Source organism: Columba livia, chromosome 2, assembly GCF_036013475.1.
Source record: "Columba livia isolate bColLiv1 breed racing homer chromosome 2, bColLiv1.pat.W.v2, whole genome shotgun sequence".
NCBI lineage: Eukaryota > Metazoa > Chordata > Aves > Columbiformes > Columbidae > Columba > Columba livia.
The window spans coordinates 61,630,149-61,650,285 of record NC_088603.1 but is presented as its reverse complement, the minus strand read 5'-3'; the positions used below and the strand labels follow the sequence as shown (position 1 = coordinate 61,650,285).

At 38.9% G+C, this 20,137-nt stretch overlaps 1 protein-coding gene across 25 annotated transcripts in view; it reads left to right on the top strand.

The window, feature by feature from the left end:
- The window catches only part of COL15A1 (collagen type XV alpha 1 chain), a 132,804-nt gene that overhangs the window by 40,533 nt on the left and 72,134 nt on the right, over nt 1-20,137 (top strand). For 16 of the 25 annotated variants that reach the window (XM_005510178.4, XM_065052172.1, XM_065052189.1 and 13 more), the window contains 7 exons: nt 963-1,510; nt 5,281-5,355; nt 5,767-5,862; nt 11,164-11,290; nt 14,426-14,544; nt 17,531-17,659; nt 18,263-18,289. In XM_005510178.4, the coding sequence (XP_005510235.2) occupies nt 963-1,510; nt 5,281-5,355; nt 5,767-5,862; nt 11,164-11,290; nt 14,426-14,544; nt 17,531-17,659; nt 18,263-18,289 (1,121 nt within the window). The remainder of the gene's footprint in view (nt 1-962; nt 1,511-5,280; nt 5,356-5,766; nt 5,863-11,163; nt 11,291-14,425; nt 14,545-17,530; nt 17,660-18,262; nt 18,290-20,137) is intronic. The other 9 variants (XM_065052188.1, XM_065052187.1, XM_065052182.1 and 6 more) reach the window with 3 other exon arrangements.

Genomic DNA, 20,137 nt, shown 5'->3' with positions numbered 1-20,137 from the left:
GCCCAGGATGGTGCTGCCTATGAATAATGAATAACAAAGGTATATTTCAGCTGAAAAACGTCTCTAGCTCTTCATCAGAACCAGATTCCCAGGTTTCAGAGCAAAGCTCAAGATTCATTTATCTTGCCTGATTTAATCTAGTATTTTGAGTGAAGTTTTTCAGTTATTCACTAAATTGGTCTTGTTTTAACCAAAACCAAGACAATGCCTTCCCAAAACTCTAGTTAAAGTTAGCTGTAGGTACTTAGCTGTTGTCATTTCTCCTCCATTGTGGGGAAGGAGTTGTCTCTCTGGGCATGTTTGGCAGAGATACTTAAATATGTGTGTTTGCCAAGGCAAAGATACTCTTGTTTCAAAACTGAATTTTGATTGCTGAATAGTATTTGTTATGTACACAGTGCAACTAAGGAGATGAGTCTGAGAACAGAGGCATAAATAAAATCTAACATCTGTTGTAGAAGCAGGTAACTGCAAGAGCTAAAGTAAATCCACGGTAACTTTTATCCTATGTTTGTGAAACTGTGGCATGTTTGTAGAGAACTTTTGCTGTCTTCTTAATTTGTGAGAATAAAGGATCTCAGTTTTTTTTAAACAAACAAGATGTTGCTCAGTCTTCACTGAATCAATTCTGAGAGCACATTCAGCACTTTTCTTTGTAGTTCATGGACAACTAAAGTAAAGCATATGTTGCAGGAACAACTTGCCAGCAGTCAGTTTCACCAAATGTTTACATGCACCTTTCTGTAGTCTGTAACTTCAGTTAGTCAAAGGACAAAGAATGATACCTGTACTTAGCTAGATGTATTTAAGTACTAAGTGAACCATGGCATAAAGTATTAGAAGTATGTTGCTGGTATTATAACATCACATGACAGCTTTTAAGGATTTTCTTAAATTATTTAAATTAAATGGGCTGTACATCTCAAGAATAAATAAAATGTTTCTTCTCACACACTTTACAGAACGAGGCTCAAAAGGACATCTTGACCTCATGGAGTTAATAGGAGTTCCTCTTCCGCCTTCTGTCTATTTTGTCACCGGCTACGGAGGGTTTCCAGCTTACAGCTTTGGTCCAGATGCTAACATCGGTCGATTGACAAGGGCTATAATACCATCACCTTTCTATAGAGATTTCACTATTGTAGTTACAATGAAACCAAACAGTGATCATGGAGGAGTGCTATTTGCAATAACAGATGCCTTACAGAAGACTATTTACCTGGGAATGAGACTTTCACCAGTTGATGACAGCACCCAGAGAATAATTATGTACTACACAGAGCCCAGTTCCCAGATCTCCCGAGAGGCTGCTTCATTTAAAGTGCCAGTGATGACTAACAGGTGGAATAGGTTTACAGCGACTGTTCAGGGAAATGATGTCGCTTTGTTCATGGACTGTGAAGAATATCAGAGAGTTCAGTTTCAAAGATCAGGACAAGCCTTGGTATTTGAATCTGGCTCTGGGATATTTGTTGGTAATGCAGGAGCCACAGGATTGGAAAAGTTCACAGTAAGTACTGTCTGATAAATTCCCATGCCTTGGTGTTTTATGCATGTACTCCCTACAGGAGAAAGTCTGCTTACAATAGTTATATCCCAAATGTGGTTACAAATTATATAGCTTCTATTTTCCATACTTGGCTAGGGTTCAGGCAGTGCAGATACCTTAAAATGCAAATGTTCCTAGAACCTCAGAACTTTCTTCATGATCCAGATATTAAGCTCAATGCTCAGTTTGAATACTAGGGATTTCCAGGTAAATATATCACCTAACTTTATATGGCCTCTTTACGAAGGACCAGTTTCAGAGTATCCATTTGTTTAACTACTGAGAATAATACCTGAGTAGAAAATCAGTATTTAAAATTCTTATTAGCTAGATAATGTTACTTCACATTCAACATAAAGAACAGAACTATCGCATCAAAGATAGTTAAAAGATAAAGCTTACAATTTATATATTACTTGAAGCTTATCAGGTGCTTTAGAAAAGCTACTACAAATCTCTCAAGCCTTCTTAGCTTGAGTGCAAGCATTCTTTCTGCTGCATCCCAACTGGAATTCTCAGACATTGAGCTTCCAAATGGAAATATGATAGCTGTCAATATACAGGAGACTGACTCATTGCCAAACTAAAATGGAAATGTCACAGTTTTTCTGTCTTGTTTTTGTACTTCCCTTGTACTTGTTCAGTATTTAATGAGATTTATGTCTTTTCCCCTAAAGTAGTAAAGGAGCAACACAAAAACAAATGGATCTTTTGCCTTAGAGTAAATATATGTTATTTCCAAAGTTCACAGTATCACAGAATGTTAGGGATTGGAAGGGAACTCAAAAGATCATCTAGTCCAATCCCCCTGCTGGAGCAGGAACGCCTAGGTGAGGTTGCACAGGAACATGTCCAGGAGCGTTTTGAATGTCTGCAGAGAAGGAGACTCCACAACCTCCCTGGGCAGCCTGTTCCAGTGCTCTGTCACCTTCACTGAGAAGAAGTTTCTTCTCAAATTTAAGCGGAACCTCTTGTGTTCCAGCTTGATCCCATTACCCCTTGTCCTATCATTGTTTGCCACCGAGAAGAGCCTGGCTCCATCCTCATGGCACTCACCCTTTATATATTTATAAACATTGATAAGGTCCCCCCTTAGTCTCCTCTTATCCAAACTAAAGAGACCCAGCTCCCTCAGCCTTTCTTCATAAGGGAGGTGCTCCACTCCCTTGATCATCTTTGTTGCCCTGAGTTCGGGTGTACTAGCAGGTTGTGAGGTCCATCTGGCAAGAAACAAATGCACTTCTGTCTTTATCTGGCTAGTCTAAGCACCTGGAATTACAGGAATATGTTATTTAGCAGCAAATAAGTGGTGGAAAGGGAAAGTAGGAAAACTACCTGCTGGTGCTGCCTTAGCCAGATGGGTTGACTGTAGTACTGGGAATGCCTAGTTAGTGAGTAGGAATGACAAGCATTTAAGAAAATGAGACCACTTTGGTACCCAATTGAAAAACACATGTGATGATCAGTTACTGAAATCATCAACAATAAATCTGTAAATATAGTGACAGGAATGCATGGTGATTTACATTGTAAGACATTTCCAGTGAAACAGGCTGTTCCATATGCTGTACTGAGTACATAAATTTCAGCCAATATTCTGATTGCTTCAGTACTATTAATTGTGACATGCGCTCTAGGTCTTGTGTCTTCATTTCTTCATGCATCATATGTCATAATTGCTTTTGGGTAGAAAAGCTAAATGGTTTATTCCTCCTCAAGCTCTGTTCGTATGACAAGAATTATTCACATCGACTGCCCAAAACAGAAACAATTCACAGCAGATTGTGCAAATGACTTTGAATGGATGTCAGTTGCTGGTTTGTTCTGGCTAATGGGAATCCATGTGTCTAAGGCTCTAGCTGCCAAACGCAAAAAGACACAACTATTTTGTGGAAACAAAAGGAAATTCTAGCCTCGGTGCTTATAAAGAAAAGTAGAAACCAAAGAACAACCAAATATAGCTGAATCACTGATGATGCCGAATTCTGCAAACCAGCTTTAACAAGAAAGTTACAAGATTCAGACGGGGACCACAATACTTCATACCTACCGTCTCTACCATGGCAGACTTAGTAATGAGTTTCTGGTTGGAATAATGGGCTAGCAGCAACACCTAGGAAACATTAGGGCCTCTCCATTCTGCTTCCTTCACCATCCAGTGCCACGGATTAGAACAAGAGCAGAAAAATGTGTTATCCAAACATGATTCCCTCGTACTGTGAAAACAAAACATCCCTTCCAAGAGACCACTTCGGTGTCTGGTTGGGCCTCCTTTCATATATAATTTTTCAGTGCATTGTTCAGTTAGTCTGACTATTCAATATCTGAGTTGCCCATTATTAAGTTTTAAGAGAAATAGGATGGTTCAGTTCACTGAGTTGTTGTCTCAGATTGCCTGCAAACTTAGGAGGCACCAACTGCATGACTTTCATGGTCTTTGAAGATACAGAAACTAGAGGATTGCTAAAAATAGAATCTCAGAATTTTTTTTTTCTTTCTGAGATATTTTAGGCACCACCAGAAATATTGCTTCAAAAGTAGTTGCTTGCTTATAATTCCCCCATGCTTCTAGGACAAGGAGAGAGGACCACTTCAGAGAGGAAAGAGTAAGCAGAAAGTCAGGCATAGCTATGTTTATAAATGGTAACTACTCCTCCTCTGGAGTTTCCATTTTTTTGCTGCCATTAAGTAACAGCAAAGCATACTACTTTTCTCATCTCAACAGTTGTTGCACTTTTTGTTACTGAGACTCAGGCTTTCTGTACCCCTGAGCAAGCAGATTCATGGTGTGTCTGTGGTGGTACTCAGCAGACAGAGCACAAACAAGATATCATTGCGTGCTGTAAGCATTGCAGCTCCTTGAAAAAAATCACTGGACTGAGAAAAGTGTTCTGTGTCTGTCTAAAGACTAAATCTGTCAGTTTCTTCAGGCTCTTCTCTACAGAAAATACAAAAGCAGAGAAACAAAATATACAGTCAGCAAAACAAGAAGAGGCAGGTCATGTGTTAGGTAAGATGGCTCTCGATTTATCCTACATGTGCATCATGGCTAACTCTGTGAGACCTCATAATAACAAAAGGTCTCCCACATGTTTCTTATAACACTTTGAGTCTTTGTAATCTAAGAAACAAGACTTAAATGTTTAGAATGAAACTGTTGCTGTTCCTTCAGCATGTCAGACTGATAAATATAATTTGTAACTATGAAAAAATAAACATTTGCAATCAGAAAATCCATCTCCTTTCTTTCTGCTTTGGAAAGTTTTAAGCTGGTTTCTTCCTGACCCACTTCATCACTTACTGATATTTGCTTCCCATGCTTTGTCTCCATTTTTAGGGGCTTTCACATGCCATTTTTGGAGCTGCAATGCATTTCTTAACTAGAAAAAACAGTCAGTGCTTTACAGACTCTAGGGCATAATCTAGGATTAGATCCTTCAGTTGGGACACTAGCAATACAGCGTAGCAGCCGTATTGTCATTTGGACATGGTAGTTGTGTTCTGGCAGCTTCAACATTTTCTATATTTTGTAAAAGGAAAATATAAGAACATATTTACATTTTTAAACTGGGTTTAACTATAATAAAATTTTATACTTCAGAACATTTTCCAAACAAATCAGAACAAAGCCTGAGTTTGTTTGTTTGTTTAATTCCCACCTCTCCACCCCTGCTTCACATGTGCTAATTTAATTATTACTTTCCTTGAACTGTTTTTGTCATTTCATGTAGGGCTCAATTCAACATCTGACAATCAAATCTGACCCAAGGGCTGCTGAAGATCATTGTGAAGATGATGATTCTTATGTGAGTATTCTTATAAACACTTTTTTATCTATCCTCATTGCCTCAGAGATTTCAAAGTCATTTACCTTTAGACATTTTTCATAAGACTAAATGTAGCATTTCTTCTTGGGAACATAGTATCATACTTTAAAATATCTATGTGTGGGAAATCTTTTTTTGACTACACAGCTTCTAACGCTGTAATTTTTCAAAAAGCATAATTTTCTATAACACCTTTGAGAAAATGAACAATGACTTCTATTGTTCTGAAGGATAGTTTTCATGAAATGCTGTAAGTACTGAAATAAGTTAATATCATAATGATACAGACCAATGGGAGGAAAAGAAGAAAAAAAACATTGAAGTAGCCAGTTCCATACTTTTTCCTTCCAGATCTTTATGAACTTGGTATCATGATTGGGTTTTGCACAGGTTTCAGGGGACAACAGTGGCAATGGCAGCATTCAAGACCATGAAGGTATTTCTGAAACACAAGAAGTCCTTGCACCTTCTTATCTTCCCATAAGGGTAAATTCATTTGGTTTATTTGTTTAAACCTTTCTGGTTTAATATTACTTTTTAAGACAGCAAGTTCTGAATTTTGTCACTAGTTTTTCATATGTGGCAACTTCCAAAGATACCTGTGAGAGCAACATGCACTCATCCATAAGAATGACTGCACTGTGTCAGATCAAAAATCTGGTATACTTGACACTAACCAGCAACCGGTACTTGAAGAGTATAATAACTGATCAAGAACATAATTACAGTTACTGGGAATAGTCTTTTATTCTGTAACATTTTCCTCCTCAGGAAATACCTGAGCCAGAACTGTATCTGTTTGTGTTTAGTGGACCTCAGCTGAGTTTTTTGTCTTTGAACTTCTTGCTTTTTTTTTTTTTTTTTAAAACCCATGGGAATTTTAACATCCTCAGCTTCCTACTGCACAGTTCCTTAGCTTATTCAGCTACCTGTTTGTGAAAGACTTCCATCTCTTTCTTGCCCTCCTGAATATGCTAAGTGTTCATTTAGTGGTTACTTTACTGGAAGACAGAGTAAACTGTTGCTCTTTACTCACCAAAACATTTGTGATTTTAGAGATTTCACATCATGTTCCCCCTTCCTTTTTGTGCCAGGCTGAAATGTTCCACTCCATTCCTCACAATGAAGCTGTCCATGCAGCTTATTCTCATTGATTCCTTCAGAGAAAACCAGACAGAGGACTTTACAGAAACCATGGTCACATTTCCCTGATACAGCACATGCTTCACCTTTTTCATTGTTGAAACCTTCAGAATTAATGGGTGAATACCATTTGGTTGTGACGATTTGTTGCCATTCACTTTGTCAGTGTGTTTCCTACCCTTTTCTTACAAAGACTTCAGTTTTAGATATATCCTCTGCTGAGTTTCCCAAGAATTTTGCAAGAATTTCTACTCTTCTGTGGCCAATATGAATGCAGAAAACTTTTTTTTTTTCTCCTATGGCTTAAGATTATCTGAGCAGTCTTTTTTCAATTGAGTTGTGTATTGACCTGGCTTCCTCCCCCTGGTGTGTTTGAAAAGAGATTTCATATTAATCATTATGCCTTTTATGTATAGCTCATTAAAGTCTTTTTGGCCTGCTTTGTGCATTTCACAGAATCACAGACTAGCTGAGTTTGAAAGGGACTTCTGAAGATTGTCCTGTCCAACTAGCAGAGTTGAGTACAGCAGGTTGTTCAATGAGCAGTTTGCTGAGTGCCAGTGAGTTTTGGATTTCCCAAGGATGGAGACTCTGCTACCTCTCTGTTCCAGTCTAGTTTTTCTCTGATGCAGAAACAGAATTTCTTGCATTTTAATTTCTGTCCATTGTCTCTTTTTCTGTTCAGTGGCTAGCACTGAGAAGGGTCTGGTTCATTCTTCTTTACTCCCTCCTGTCAGGATTTCATATGCACTGATTAGATTGCTATGAGCCTTCTCTCCTTGAACTGGTTCTCCCTCTCTTATCTTCCTCTCATAGGTCAAAACCTCTACTTCCTTAATCATCTATATGGCCCTTTGATGGACTTGGTCCAATATGTCCATGTACTGCCAAGAGCAGACCTGGACACAGTACTCAAGATGAGGGTTTCACCATTGCTTAATACAGAAGGATCACCTCAGCCTGCTGTTGAAACTCTTCCTTATGCACACCAGGATGCTGCTGGCCTCCTTTGCTTCTTGTTATACCCAGCATCCTTTCCTGAAAAGGTGCTTTCCAGCCAGTTGGCCCCCAGCCACTACTGCTGCATGAGATAATTCCTCCCCATATGCAGGACTTGCATTTTACTTTGCTGAAGTTCAGGAGATTCTTCTCTGCTTATTTCTGCAGGCTGCTGGGGTTCTTCTGAATGGCAGCAAAATCACCTGGTACCTTGACGACTCCTCTCAATTTTGCATCACACTACAAGTCTAACCCAAGAAATCTTGTTGTGCTTTTCATTTTTCTCATTTGGATACAACTGCAGCTAATTCAGGAAAGATGTCTAACTTCTATAGTCTATCCAGAAAAAATTGAATTCTTTTAGCTATTCCTTTAAGTTTCTGATCAATAATCTTCACAATTACAACACTGTTTAAAGTTATGTAGAGAAATAGTAGAAGTTTTGGCTTTTATTTGTTCTGCAAGGTGTCATGGTTTAACCCTAGCCAGCAACCAAGCACCCTACAGCTTCTCGTTTGCTCCCCTCTGGTGGGATGGAGGGGAGAATCAGAAGGGTGAAAGTGAGAAAACTCAGGGGTTGAGAAAAAGACAGTTTAATAGGTTATGGAATAGGCAAAGCAAAATACTTCCCATGGGCAGAGCAGGCAGGTGTTCAGCCATCTCCAGGAAAGCTGGACTCCACCACACGTAATAGTTACTTGGGAAAGACAAACACCATCACTCCCACCTTCCTTCTTATTTCTCTATCTTGATATGCTGAGCATGACATCATATGGTGTGGAGTATCCCTTTGGTCAACTGTGGTCAGCTGTCCTGTCTGTGTCCTCTCTCAACTTCTTGTGCAACCCCAGCCTTCTTGCTGGTGGGGTGGTGCGAGGAGCAGAAAAGACCTTGACACTGTCTAAGCACTGCTCAGCAATAGCTAAAACATCCCTGTATTATCAACACTGTTCTCAGCACAAATCTCCAACATAGCCTTGTACTAGCCACTATGAAGAAAATTAAACTTATCTCAGCTACAAACAGCACACAAGAATATTGTTTCTGAGCATAACCTCAGCATATCTCGTAAGTCTGAAAGGCCAGTAAATGACTATTTTCTTCAAAATGCAAGAACTTCATGTGAAAGTATTTCATTGGATCACACACATATTTTTTCTAAAATGATTGGAGACTTCAAAAGGCCATATCAGCATGACAATAAATATGTAGTTTCCTTTAGCAAAATGTTTAATGCTATTGCTAAATTAGAAATGTCTAAATGACTCAACAGGATTTGTATGCCTTCAAGACTGACTGCCCATGGAGTTTTAATGGGTTTATTCTTGAGAAATACTAAACAAGACAGGGAAAAAAATGGCATTTTGACTATCAGTACAGTCACTGACAGATGTTTCTGAGAAAGTTTTTATTTATAAGATCTTCTACTCTGAAAAACAGCTGAACAAACTCTTTAAATCAGTGCTTTGAAGTAAATTGCTATGATGAGCTGGAATGAAACAAGTCAAAGGTTATAATTGAAAATGAAATCTGTGAATAAAGGCACTTAGCAATGTGGATGGTGCATATTCTAACTTGTATTTTTTTTGTTGAGTTGTTCCGTACTGTTCAATAGGAATGGTTAGTATTCTTTGGACTATTTCAGAATATTTCCATCTAATGGGCCTTGTGAATCAGCAAAAAAGTCCTCAGAGACTCAGCCAAAAACGTGCACTTAACACTTGTAGAAGAGGTGACTCTTCATGAAGAATTTTCCTATGGATTCCGTGCTAACTGATTATTCAGCCAAAAACTGTCCTTGTCATGTCTTATCTGTAGGGATCTTCATAAAAATATACCCTGAACTACTCTATACGTCAGAAAGGCACTGCCAAAAAGGAAAAGTAGGGAACAACAATTTTCATTGTTGGTTCACAAATGTTCAAGGTATTTCATGTGTGCTGCAGTGATGGGTTTGTGTGATTTCCAGGAACAGTACCATCCATTTTGTTTCATTAACCTTACACCTTTATGAACTAACAATAATTAAAATACAATCAAACATCATTGAATATTTTGGATTGGAAGGAAGGTCATGTAGTTCAAGCTTCTGCTCAAAATAGGGTCATCATTCAGGTCAGATCACACATTTCAGAGCTTTTTCCAATCTGGTCTTCAAAATATCTGAGGATGTAGATTACAAGAACCTCACTGTACAGCCTGTTTCAATGCAGTTCTATCTTAATTGGTGAAAATGTTTCTCCTTATATCCAGTCAGAATATCTCTTTTTTCAACTTAATGCCCATTGTCACTTGTCCTACTGACAAGCACCACTACGAAGTTTGATGAACCCTGTGTAGGTATTGGTAGGTTGCCACTAGGTCTTCCATAAGCTTTCTCTTCTCAGGGCTGAAGAAGACTAGTTCCTTCATCCTTTCTTCACAGGACAAGTGCTCCAGCACTTGTCTGCCTTGTAAGCTATTTACTAAGCTCACTCTATTGATATCTGTCTTGTAATAGGGGACCAAACCAGGCACAGTATTCTAGATGTTGTCTAATAAGTGATGAATAAATGGGGATAATCACTTCCCTATACCTCTGTAGTGCAAATTCCTGTTAACACAGCTTTCTTTGATGCCAGGGCATGCTGCTGCTTCATATTCAGCTTGATGTCCACCAAGATCCCCAGGTCATTTTCTGCAGAGCTGCTTGCCAGTTTGTCTGTCCCCAGCCTGTGTCATTACAAGGGGTTCTTCCTTCCCAGGTGCAGGACTTTGTGTTTGTTCTTGCTGAGTTTCATGAGGTTCATGCTGGCGTATTCATAAGGATACAAAAACAGTGGGATAAAAATAATGCCAATGATGTTACCTCTCTTCCTTTTTCTGACAACTCAGGAACTCTTTCAGCAAGCCCTATTTTCTCATTTTGCCCATTAAGTTTTCTCCAGGTTACCATGGAAACTTAATAATTTTTAAATTTTATTTAAATTGCGAATGCAGGTTTGCATGAATTAATCTCCTCACTACACTGAGACAGAACTTCTCTGGGTCTCTAATTCCAGTAGAGAGTAGACTTTCTACATTCCTGCATGCAGCTGATAACAGGTTATTAACATCACCAATTCTTGCCCACCCACAGCTAGCATGGGGAAGGGTGGATACCAACCAGCTCTAGGCTGTTAGACCCGCAATAACTTGACGTTCCTTGCATTTTTCTCTCTCTCTATGGGTTTGTCAAGTGTACATCACTTGTTTTAGAGGAATGAAGTTCAAGGGTATTGTGCTAGTATTTCTCAAGAGCTTGACCAAATTAGTATGACATCTGCTGATAAGCAGAAACTAGATATGTGCTGTAAAGAGGAAAAATGAAATAGAAAGTGAAAAAAATTTGAAACTTATAAATAAAAGAAGGTATATATATTGGCCATTAATAAATTTTGGATTTTATGATAGCAATGACAGTTAATGTTTCTAAGGGCAGCATAAGGATAAGGACAAATACTGGCCAGATATTAGGTGGGAATGTTCTTGATATCTGTTTTACTTCATAAATGTGGTAGTTCTGATTACTATTCTTTGAGGAAGCTAATCCACTGATTCTTGCTTTAAAATATGTGATAAGTGTTTTCTCTAAAAAGTTCTTTTGGATTTGGTGGGGTTTTTTAGCCAGGAGATACATTGGCTGAGCCTGTGGAAGCCCCCGCAGCTGTGCTGTCTTATTTGGAAGAAAATGATTCCTCTGGAAATCACAGATCAGAAGAAACCTCTGAAGGAGCTAAACCTAAAGAACAAGGCACTGACTCTCTCTATCTCTTTTTCTTTTTTTTTGGGGGGGAGGGAGATAATTTACGTTCTCTAGGTCTGAGTCTGTCATTGCCCTGTATGTGAAAATCTGCTGTCATATTTTCAGTGCTGCCACTCTGCTGCCAGAGGAATTGAGGAAAATAGATTAGAGATATCAGCTGTGGCATACCACATGACTGTCTTTGACTCCAGTTCCTATTGAAGTTCTAGCATGTCCAGCATGGCAGCATTCAGTAGCAGCATGGCTTCATTCAGGCCATGATAGTCTACTGTTGATTTCCACTCTCCATTAAATTTTCACACTGGCCATATAGGATTATTAAAGGGTGAGCAAGACTTGCTGATCTCTTCTTGGCTCCCCTATTGACAAATCAATTCACAGTGCTGCCAGTGCACTGTTGTGGTAGCAATCAGCACCTGCTGTTCTTCAACCGTCAGCAACACCACAACAGAAAGGTCCTCCGAGAGACCAGGTAAGGTGAACAGCTGTTTAATTTCCTCTGTGTCCAAGGTAGCTATACCAAAAGCCCAACGGTACTCTTTCAGGTCCTTGAAATACCCTCTACTGAGGCAGTCTATGCCAAGGTTGCATGGGCCCTCAGGACCAGTCACAATGGGGTACTTTTGCTACTCAATCCCAGTCAGACTTACTTCAGTCTGCAATAAGGTTAGCTGTTGGGATCCCACAGTCACTTCAGAAATACAGAAAGGTTCTGCCTTTACACAGTTTGATTGCATTAGATTACATTGTGCACTAGTGTCTACTAGAGCCTTATACTTGTGGATCTGATATACCTGCTTGTTGCAGGGGTTGGAGTGGCCACAGTGCCTGTCATTTTGTCATCAGATCCAGAGGCCTTCTCTTCCTCTTGAGGGTATGAGTGGTGTTGAACTAGGCTCAGCAGGCACGGGACAGGCCCCAGCACATTGCAGTGATTTGTGTCTCTCTGGAGTTGCCAGAGTGACAACATACTACTTCCAAATTTTTTACTAGTTTTTCAGGATTCTGCACTTGTTCAGAAGTGAAGTTCCAAGAGACTGGAGGCACCCACTGTCCTAGAAACTTGCCCATACTATCCCATACACCCTGTGAGTCATAACTATCCAGCCTCAGGGCAGATCTCTGGGTGGTATTTCTAAATATTTGTTTAACTATAAACCTGGCCTAAAACACATTGAGGAGACATAGCAATAGGAGTATGCTGGCTTGAACATCCCAAGGATATTCAAAATTCTCAAGAGCTATTCTAACTAGTCTGAAAGAGAAGAGGAAGCTGAAGGAACAAGGGAAAGTGTCCCATCCCTGCTCCTTCCCAGCTCTCCCATAGATTGCGTCTCTTGAGGAGTAAAGAATGTAATTATTAATCATTTCCACTCGACACTCCCAAAGTACAGACATGATGGAAATGCTGGGTACAAATACCAGATTAGTCTCACAAACAATAACTTTATTGTATCATAAGTCAGAGTTACACAGTACAACAAAACAGTAACCTGGATCCAGCTCTTGGAGGTGATAAACAGCACTGTAGGAAACACACACTGCAAGCAGGGTGTTGCATAACACAACCCTGAGAACAAATAAAACAGTATTGTAACCAACAACTATTAAACTAACATAATAAATATTACATATATATATACAAATATACATATAAAGAATGAATTTGTTTTAACACATTCTGGGCAGATCTGTCCTTATCTCCACACTTTAAGCCCCACATTGAGTGCTAAAAGGACTGTGTGGTTTGACTCAGGAGGCAGCTAAACACCACACAGTTGTTCTCTAACACATCCCACATTGGGATCGGGGAGAGAATTGGACAAAAGGTAAACCTCATGGGCTAAGATAAAGACAGTTTAATAGGATAGAAAACAATAACAATAATAATAGAATACATAAAACAAGTGATGCACAATGCAATTACTCACCACTTGTCAACTGATACTCAGCCAGTTTGCAAGCAGTGGTTGCTATTCCCGTCCGCCAACTCCCTCCAGTTTATATACTGAGCATGATGCCATTTGATATGAAATATCCCTTTGGCCAGTTTGGGTCAGCTGTCCTGGCTGTGTCCCCTCCTCACTTCCTGTGCACCTCCTCACTGGCAGAGCTAAGTCCTTGACTTAGTGTAAGTGCTACTTAGCAACAACTAAAACATCTCATACTAAATCCAAAATACAGCACTATACCAGCTACTAGGAAGAAAACTAACTCTATCCCATCCAAAACCAGGACAATTTTAAAATCTAAAATTAAAAAAAAAAAAAAAAAGATAAAATTGAGCAGTTGACCTGAAGAGCTGCTGCTGTGATACTCTCCAACACTACAGTAAAGTGCAAGTGTTAGCCAGAGGGAATGAAAGGAGAAAAATCCTCTTCATTCTGCTCAGGTCAGTAAGAAGCATGACACTTCTTGAGACATACCTCTGCAAATAGTGGTACTGGCTCTAAAGTCTTGTGGCACTTTTAAAAGGAATTTAAGATAGGTATTTAGTTTTATGACGTTCTGTTATCATGGAACACAATCTTTCATGGAAAACTCAACACTATCACTGGATAAAAAACTATTCCCTACTTATGTTTCCTGCAAAGGATGTAAATCTGCCTAATGCAACAATGGGATGTTTAAGATGCAAGTGCAGGCAGGAAAGTAATAGCAGAAGGGCATAATGCACTGAGGAATTCAGTCCTCCACCAATAAGACAATTTCAGTGTACAGTACACTCCTAGAAAACAAAAACTAAAGGCAGTTATCTCAATAAGGCCAAAGACATTGTTTCTGTTTAAATTTCATACATACTTCTTCTACATGCTTCTTACGTTTTATGCTATATAGCTGAAAAATAGACAACAATTAGACTAGAGCTTGAGATGAAGAAGATGATGCAATACAGTTTTTGTCCTTTGAATTTGCATTATAATTTTATTCTCAATTTTCTCTTTTTTCTTTCCTTTTAAAATTTTCAGTTAGAAAATCACTAATATTTATCTTTGGGATGTATTTTGTCATAATCTAAATATTTTCCTTTTTCATAAAACTTGCAGTGTCTGTGATCTTATAAATACTTCTGGGTGGGTTTTATTTTGTTGTGTCTCATTAATAAGTCATTATTTTATTTAGAATCAGCTGTCATGAAAACTGAACAAAGCAACAGGGAGTCTACCACTGTTGTACAGACAATCTCAAGAGAAGAAGATGGCTCTGGTGCTACTGTTTTGCCAGGAGTAAGCAGAGAGGAGGTCTGTACAACAGGTTTATCATATACCTTATGTTTTTGTCAGAAGAGCAGGAAAACACATGAATTTTAGGTGCTTTTCTGAGTTGGTGCCTTTATTCCATCTTAGCAGCATGCCAAAACAGAAGTTACTTTTTAAATTCTTGAATGTCCTCTCATGACTTCAGGCTGAAAAGCAGTGACACTATGTGGATGTTTGAGTCTATAACCATTGAAATAGTTTTTAGATTTTGACTAACAAAATGAACTTGTTCTTTCAGTTTTGCATTTTTTCATGTTGTATTTAACAAAGTGAGAAACAAAAAAAATAACCAACATAAATCCTCATCAAAAAAAACACAATTTTTATTCCCTAAAAGCAGACATCTTGGTCTTACACTAACTATTTTGCAGGTGAAAGTCCTGCTTCCTTCTCAGAAGTGTGGCATATTAAAAGATTTAAAATTACAGCATTTGAGTGCTCACCAGGTGCTTCTGTGTGAAGTAGCAAGTGCAAAGAAGCATTTCATTATCACAGTACTTCATTATCAGGTGATCCAAACAGAATATCAACACTAAAACACACTAAACTTTGGAGGAATCCATACCTGAAGTATGTATTACTGACTGTCCTTAGTTGCCTGCAGACTAATCTGATAATTTATAGTTTATGCAAATTATCCTTTTATAAACTATATTTTACTTGAATTACCACCCGAGATATTGATCCTATATTCCATGTCTTGACAAGGAATGACTGCATGGATTGCACCGAAAAAATGTCTGCAGCTCCTAGTTATTCTTTAAGAAAGAAGTCTATGCTGCCTCCTGACAGCTGCATATGCTAACACCCAGAGATGGAAAATACATTTTAAAAGTAACCATCAGTTTTCCTGGCGTTCACAATAAAAAGATGCTTTCACCAGCTTTGTTGCTCTCCTCTGGATGCATTCCTGTACCTTAACATCCTTCTTAAATTCTGGGATCCAGAACTGCAGGTGAGGGTGAGGTTGCACCAATGCTGAATACAGGGGGATAATCACCTCTTTTGACCAACTGGTTATATTCTGCTAACACAGCCCAGGATGCAGTTTTTTGTCTTGGCTGTGAAGGCACATGCTGCTGACTATTATTTAGCCCACTGTCAACCAGCATCTCCAGATCCCTTTCTGCAGGGCTGCTCTCAAGCCTCTCCTCTCCTAGTTAAGATATTTGCCCAGCATTCTTCCTAGGTGCAGAATCTGACATCTTGACCATTAATCATAGCCCAATGCCCCAATCTGTCTAGATCCTTCTGCAAGGTCTCTTGTCCCTCAAAAGAGTCAACAGCAGCTCCCAGTTTGGTATCAACAGCAAACTTGCTAAGGGTGTATTCAACCCCTGCTTCCAGATCATTGATAAATGTATCGAACAGAACTGGCCCTAGAATTAAACTTTGAGGGACACCTCTGGTGAGTGGTCACCATCCAGATGTAGCCTCATACACTACACCCCTTCGAGCTCTGCTGTTCAGATAGTTCTTCACTCAGTGCATCATGATCCTGCTGATCCCAGAGCTGGACAGTTTTTCCAGAAGAATGCTGTGAGGGATAGTATAAAAAACTTTACTAAAATCCAGAAAAACTACATCCGTTACCTTCCTTTCACCTACTAGGCTGGTAACCATATCATAGAAACCAAAGTAGTTAAACAGGACCTCCTTTGTGAACCCATGCTGAGTGTGCCTGATGATTGCATTATTCTTTAAATGTGTTTCAATAGTACGAAGTATAATCTTCTCATTAGTTTTTCCAGGAACTGAGGTTAGACTAGCAGGTCTGTAGTTCCCTGGGTCTTCCCTCATGCCTTTTTTGTAGATCGGAATAACATTGGCTAGCTGCCAGTCAGCAAGGACCTCTGCAGACCCCCAAGATCTCTGGCAGATGATTGAGAGGGGTCCTGCCATAACATCCACTAGCTCCTTTGGTGCTCTAACAACCTGTATCAACAACCCTGTTACCTCACTCAGGTTATTCCCTTACTCACAGCTTAGTTAATTAGTTCTCTTCTAACACTTTCCAGATGGGAAAAAAATTTCCAATGAGACCAGATTAAAAGATCTCTGGTCTTTAGGAACTTCCCTAATGACAAAACCCAGAAAGATCTTTAAAAAATCAGCTAACAGATCCTTTGCTGAAAGCTGTCATGCTGCTAATTTTAAAATGCTTGGATAGTCACTATGTTACATCCTTCCTGATTTCATTAGCTACTAATGGAACACAAAATATTTCATTGCTGCTATAAAGTGTGAGTAAATCGTAATACTTGTTTCAAAATATGGTACAAAAACGACTTAGTTGTTCCATCCTGTATACTGGATTTTAATTTACATATATGTTAATGTCCAGGCTTCACCACTAAAAGGGTTTATTTTGTTCCTGCTGTATTTAAATTATTATTTTTATTATTCTTACTTTCTTTTGACCAAATACTGATGCTTAGCAATTTTTTGCTCTTGCTTGTTGCCCATTTTTACTCTTTGCTATCAGTTTCCCCATTTCATCTTCTGTCACTTTCCTTTTTAACCAAGCTGAATATGTAGCCTTCTTTTGTAAGAGTTATATATCCCAGGGGAGTCAGCTAAAGCATTCTTAAACATCTAACTTCTGCTATTTTTTCCCAGACAGACTGAGTTTGTGAAACTGGTCTTTTTCAGACATGCATTATTGATTTAGGCTGTGCAGACTTGTGTAGATATGAAATCAGATCATGATTTTTGCGTCTAGGTAACCAGCCCTCTTTTTTTTTTTATTTACCTCAGCAAGGAATTTATTTGTACTTATATGAATAATCTCTAATATGGACTGTCTTTGCTGAATGGAGTATACTGTTTGTATGTTGCTTAAAATGCTTCTGACTGCATTGAATGAAGCAGGAATTCTAGGAGAGAGGGAAAAGATAGGGGAAAAGAGAGTGAAAAATGGGGAAAGTAATGCAACACATTTTTCATATTTCACATTTTAATTACTCAGGGCCAGAAAGGTCAAGAAGGAGAGGATGAGCCGACAGGATCTCCAAGAATGCCAGAAGTGGAAGACACACAGAAAAAAGACCAAGGACCTCCTGGACCTCCAGGGAAACTTGGACAACATGGTCAGCCTGTGAGTATTTTCTGTCTATTGAAAGCACACATGTATTTTAGAAAGGGTAATAGTAATTCATCACACATGCATAAAGGGCTGAAACTCTACAGCCTCAAACACTGTCATCAGGTGTACTTCTACAAGACAGGGTTTAAGTCCCACCAAATCAATTCAAGAGTGTCATATCTGCCTTGCATGTGCCAAGAGATATACAAGGGCCTGACAAGATACAATAATCAGCAAGCACAAGGCAAGCAACTGATGTGCCAATATACTGACATTCTTGAAGTGGTTATGCCACAAACTCTTTGGGCAGCCTTTACAGTGCTGCACCACACTCCCCGCCATCACGTTCAAAACTGCTGGACTTTAGAACTCATATGCTCAGTGGCTTCTGTATACCCAAGACGTTTCACACTTCATATCCTTCTGAACTACCAGCGCAAGTGTATCCAGTTAAGCAGAGGTGCAAAACAGATCACACTGTGACACAGTATTTGTTACCATTCTGATTTCTTATGTTGTCACTGTGTGACGCATCAAGCTATAGTTAATTGCTTTTTTATTGCTTCTTTGTTACAACGTTTTATTTGCTTTTCTAATAAAAATGTTTTATTTTAGGGTGTTCCTGGCAAAAATGGGTTACCTGTAAGTACTCTTTTATACATACTTTGGTTAACTGAAGAAAAAACCCAACTCTTTTTTTTTTTTTTTTTAATGAGACAATCAGCTATTTTGAAGCTTAAGCAGCTAAGTGCTTTCTCCATGTGCCCTCTTTATAAGGCAGCTCCAGTGTTGTAGTTGACTTCCTCAGGTTGCCGGGAGAGCAGGACCCAGGTTTCTAAGAGCAATTCATTATTTCCCAGTTGCAATGAAAGAGGCGTGTCATGCCATAAAGAGCTGTATAAAAAGTCCAGCTCTTGTGAGGTTGTAAGGTTGGCTTTTTTGCTGGGAGAAACTTCAAAAAGGGGACATACTCAGACCCAGACCTCTTCCAGGGCAAACCAAAGCACTTCATTGACCCTTCATAGACACATGCTGCTATGTTCCCTGCTCCTAACTCCAGCTGCTATTAAATTTTCAGATGTACCTCTCACCCCTTAACTCTTGTGCAGTAATTCAGCTGTACCTTCTGCTTCATTCTTCCTGCTTTCCTTTCTCTGTGTTCCTCTATCTTACCCTCTCTTCAGTCACATTTGCTGTCTTCTTCCTGTAATATTCCTTCTTCCCTTCTCCAAATGACTCCCATCCGTAGGTCAGTTCACCATGAGCCACTGACAGATTGCACATGTATCCTCCATGGTGAGGAATTTCCCAGCAATGCACACAATACCAAATCCTTAGTTGTCATATTCCATGAGTGTCTCAGTTGCTCTTGCGTATCTGTCTTCTGTTGATGCTTTACCTCCTTATTGTGTCCTCATTACCTGTTGCTGCCACTTTGTGCACCTTTCCCCTCTCCAAGACCTTCCCACCTAGAGGCTCTCATCATTATCATGCCTGTTCCTCCATTGTATACTGTCACCCACCACTGCTGTGAACATCCTCTACATTCCTGCCACCTGCAAGTGAACAACAAATAAAACTACTATGTTTTAAGGTATTAAATAAATCATTCAATAGTCACTCATAGGATGCATTATTCAGCTCCTGCATGAATGCTGCCTGCATGCATTGGTATGTTCAGAGAAATGTAGCTGGTTTTGCAAATACTTAAGCTAAACTCAAGTTATGTACCATTAGGGTGTTTATGGATAAGAGATTTAAATTTTCTGTATTAACAGAAGTCTGATTGCTTTCAAGCTGAACATTTTCAAAGAAAATTCTATGGAACCAAAATAATGGGGAAATCTTGAATAGAAAACTCTTCAACTGTAATTCAAAAGCTTCAAAACCAATTGTTTTGTCCTTGCAAACAAATTCTTGTCAAACAATCCTACTTCCTATCAGGGGCATTTTGTTATATGTTGTGAAATGAACAATTGTCCTGTATTTTTATAGATAGTCTTTTGTCCCTGTGCAGCTGGGTTCTGATCTCGCATGTCCCTATGCGACTTTACCATTGAATTGTTGTGGCTTCACTCAGCAATAAAACAGCTATGCCCCATATTTATGTTGGTGGTGTGTTTGCCACCTGTCTATAAACTTGGTACTAGTTACTCTGCAAGAAAAATAATAACAGGAGAAAAAAAAAGTTTAGTCTTACAGGTGCTTTTTTTTCCCCTAATGTGTTTATATAACCTATTTCTAAAATTGGTACACCCCTGAAACTTGAGCAGTAGGCTCCGTAATCACAGCTGTCCAGATTACCAAAATGCCATTAAGGAAAAGATAATTAATTTACCTTCTGTGTTTGTTTTTTGTTTGGGTGGTTGTTTTTTTGTGTTTTTGTTGTTGTTGTTTTGTGTGTTGTGTTTTTTTTTTTTTTTTCCAGTGTCCTAACTGAACTAATAAATAACATCACTTCATAGAATCACTGACTATAAAGCTGCTGGG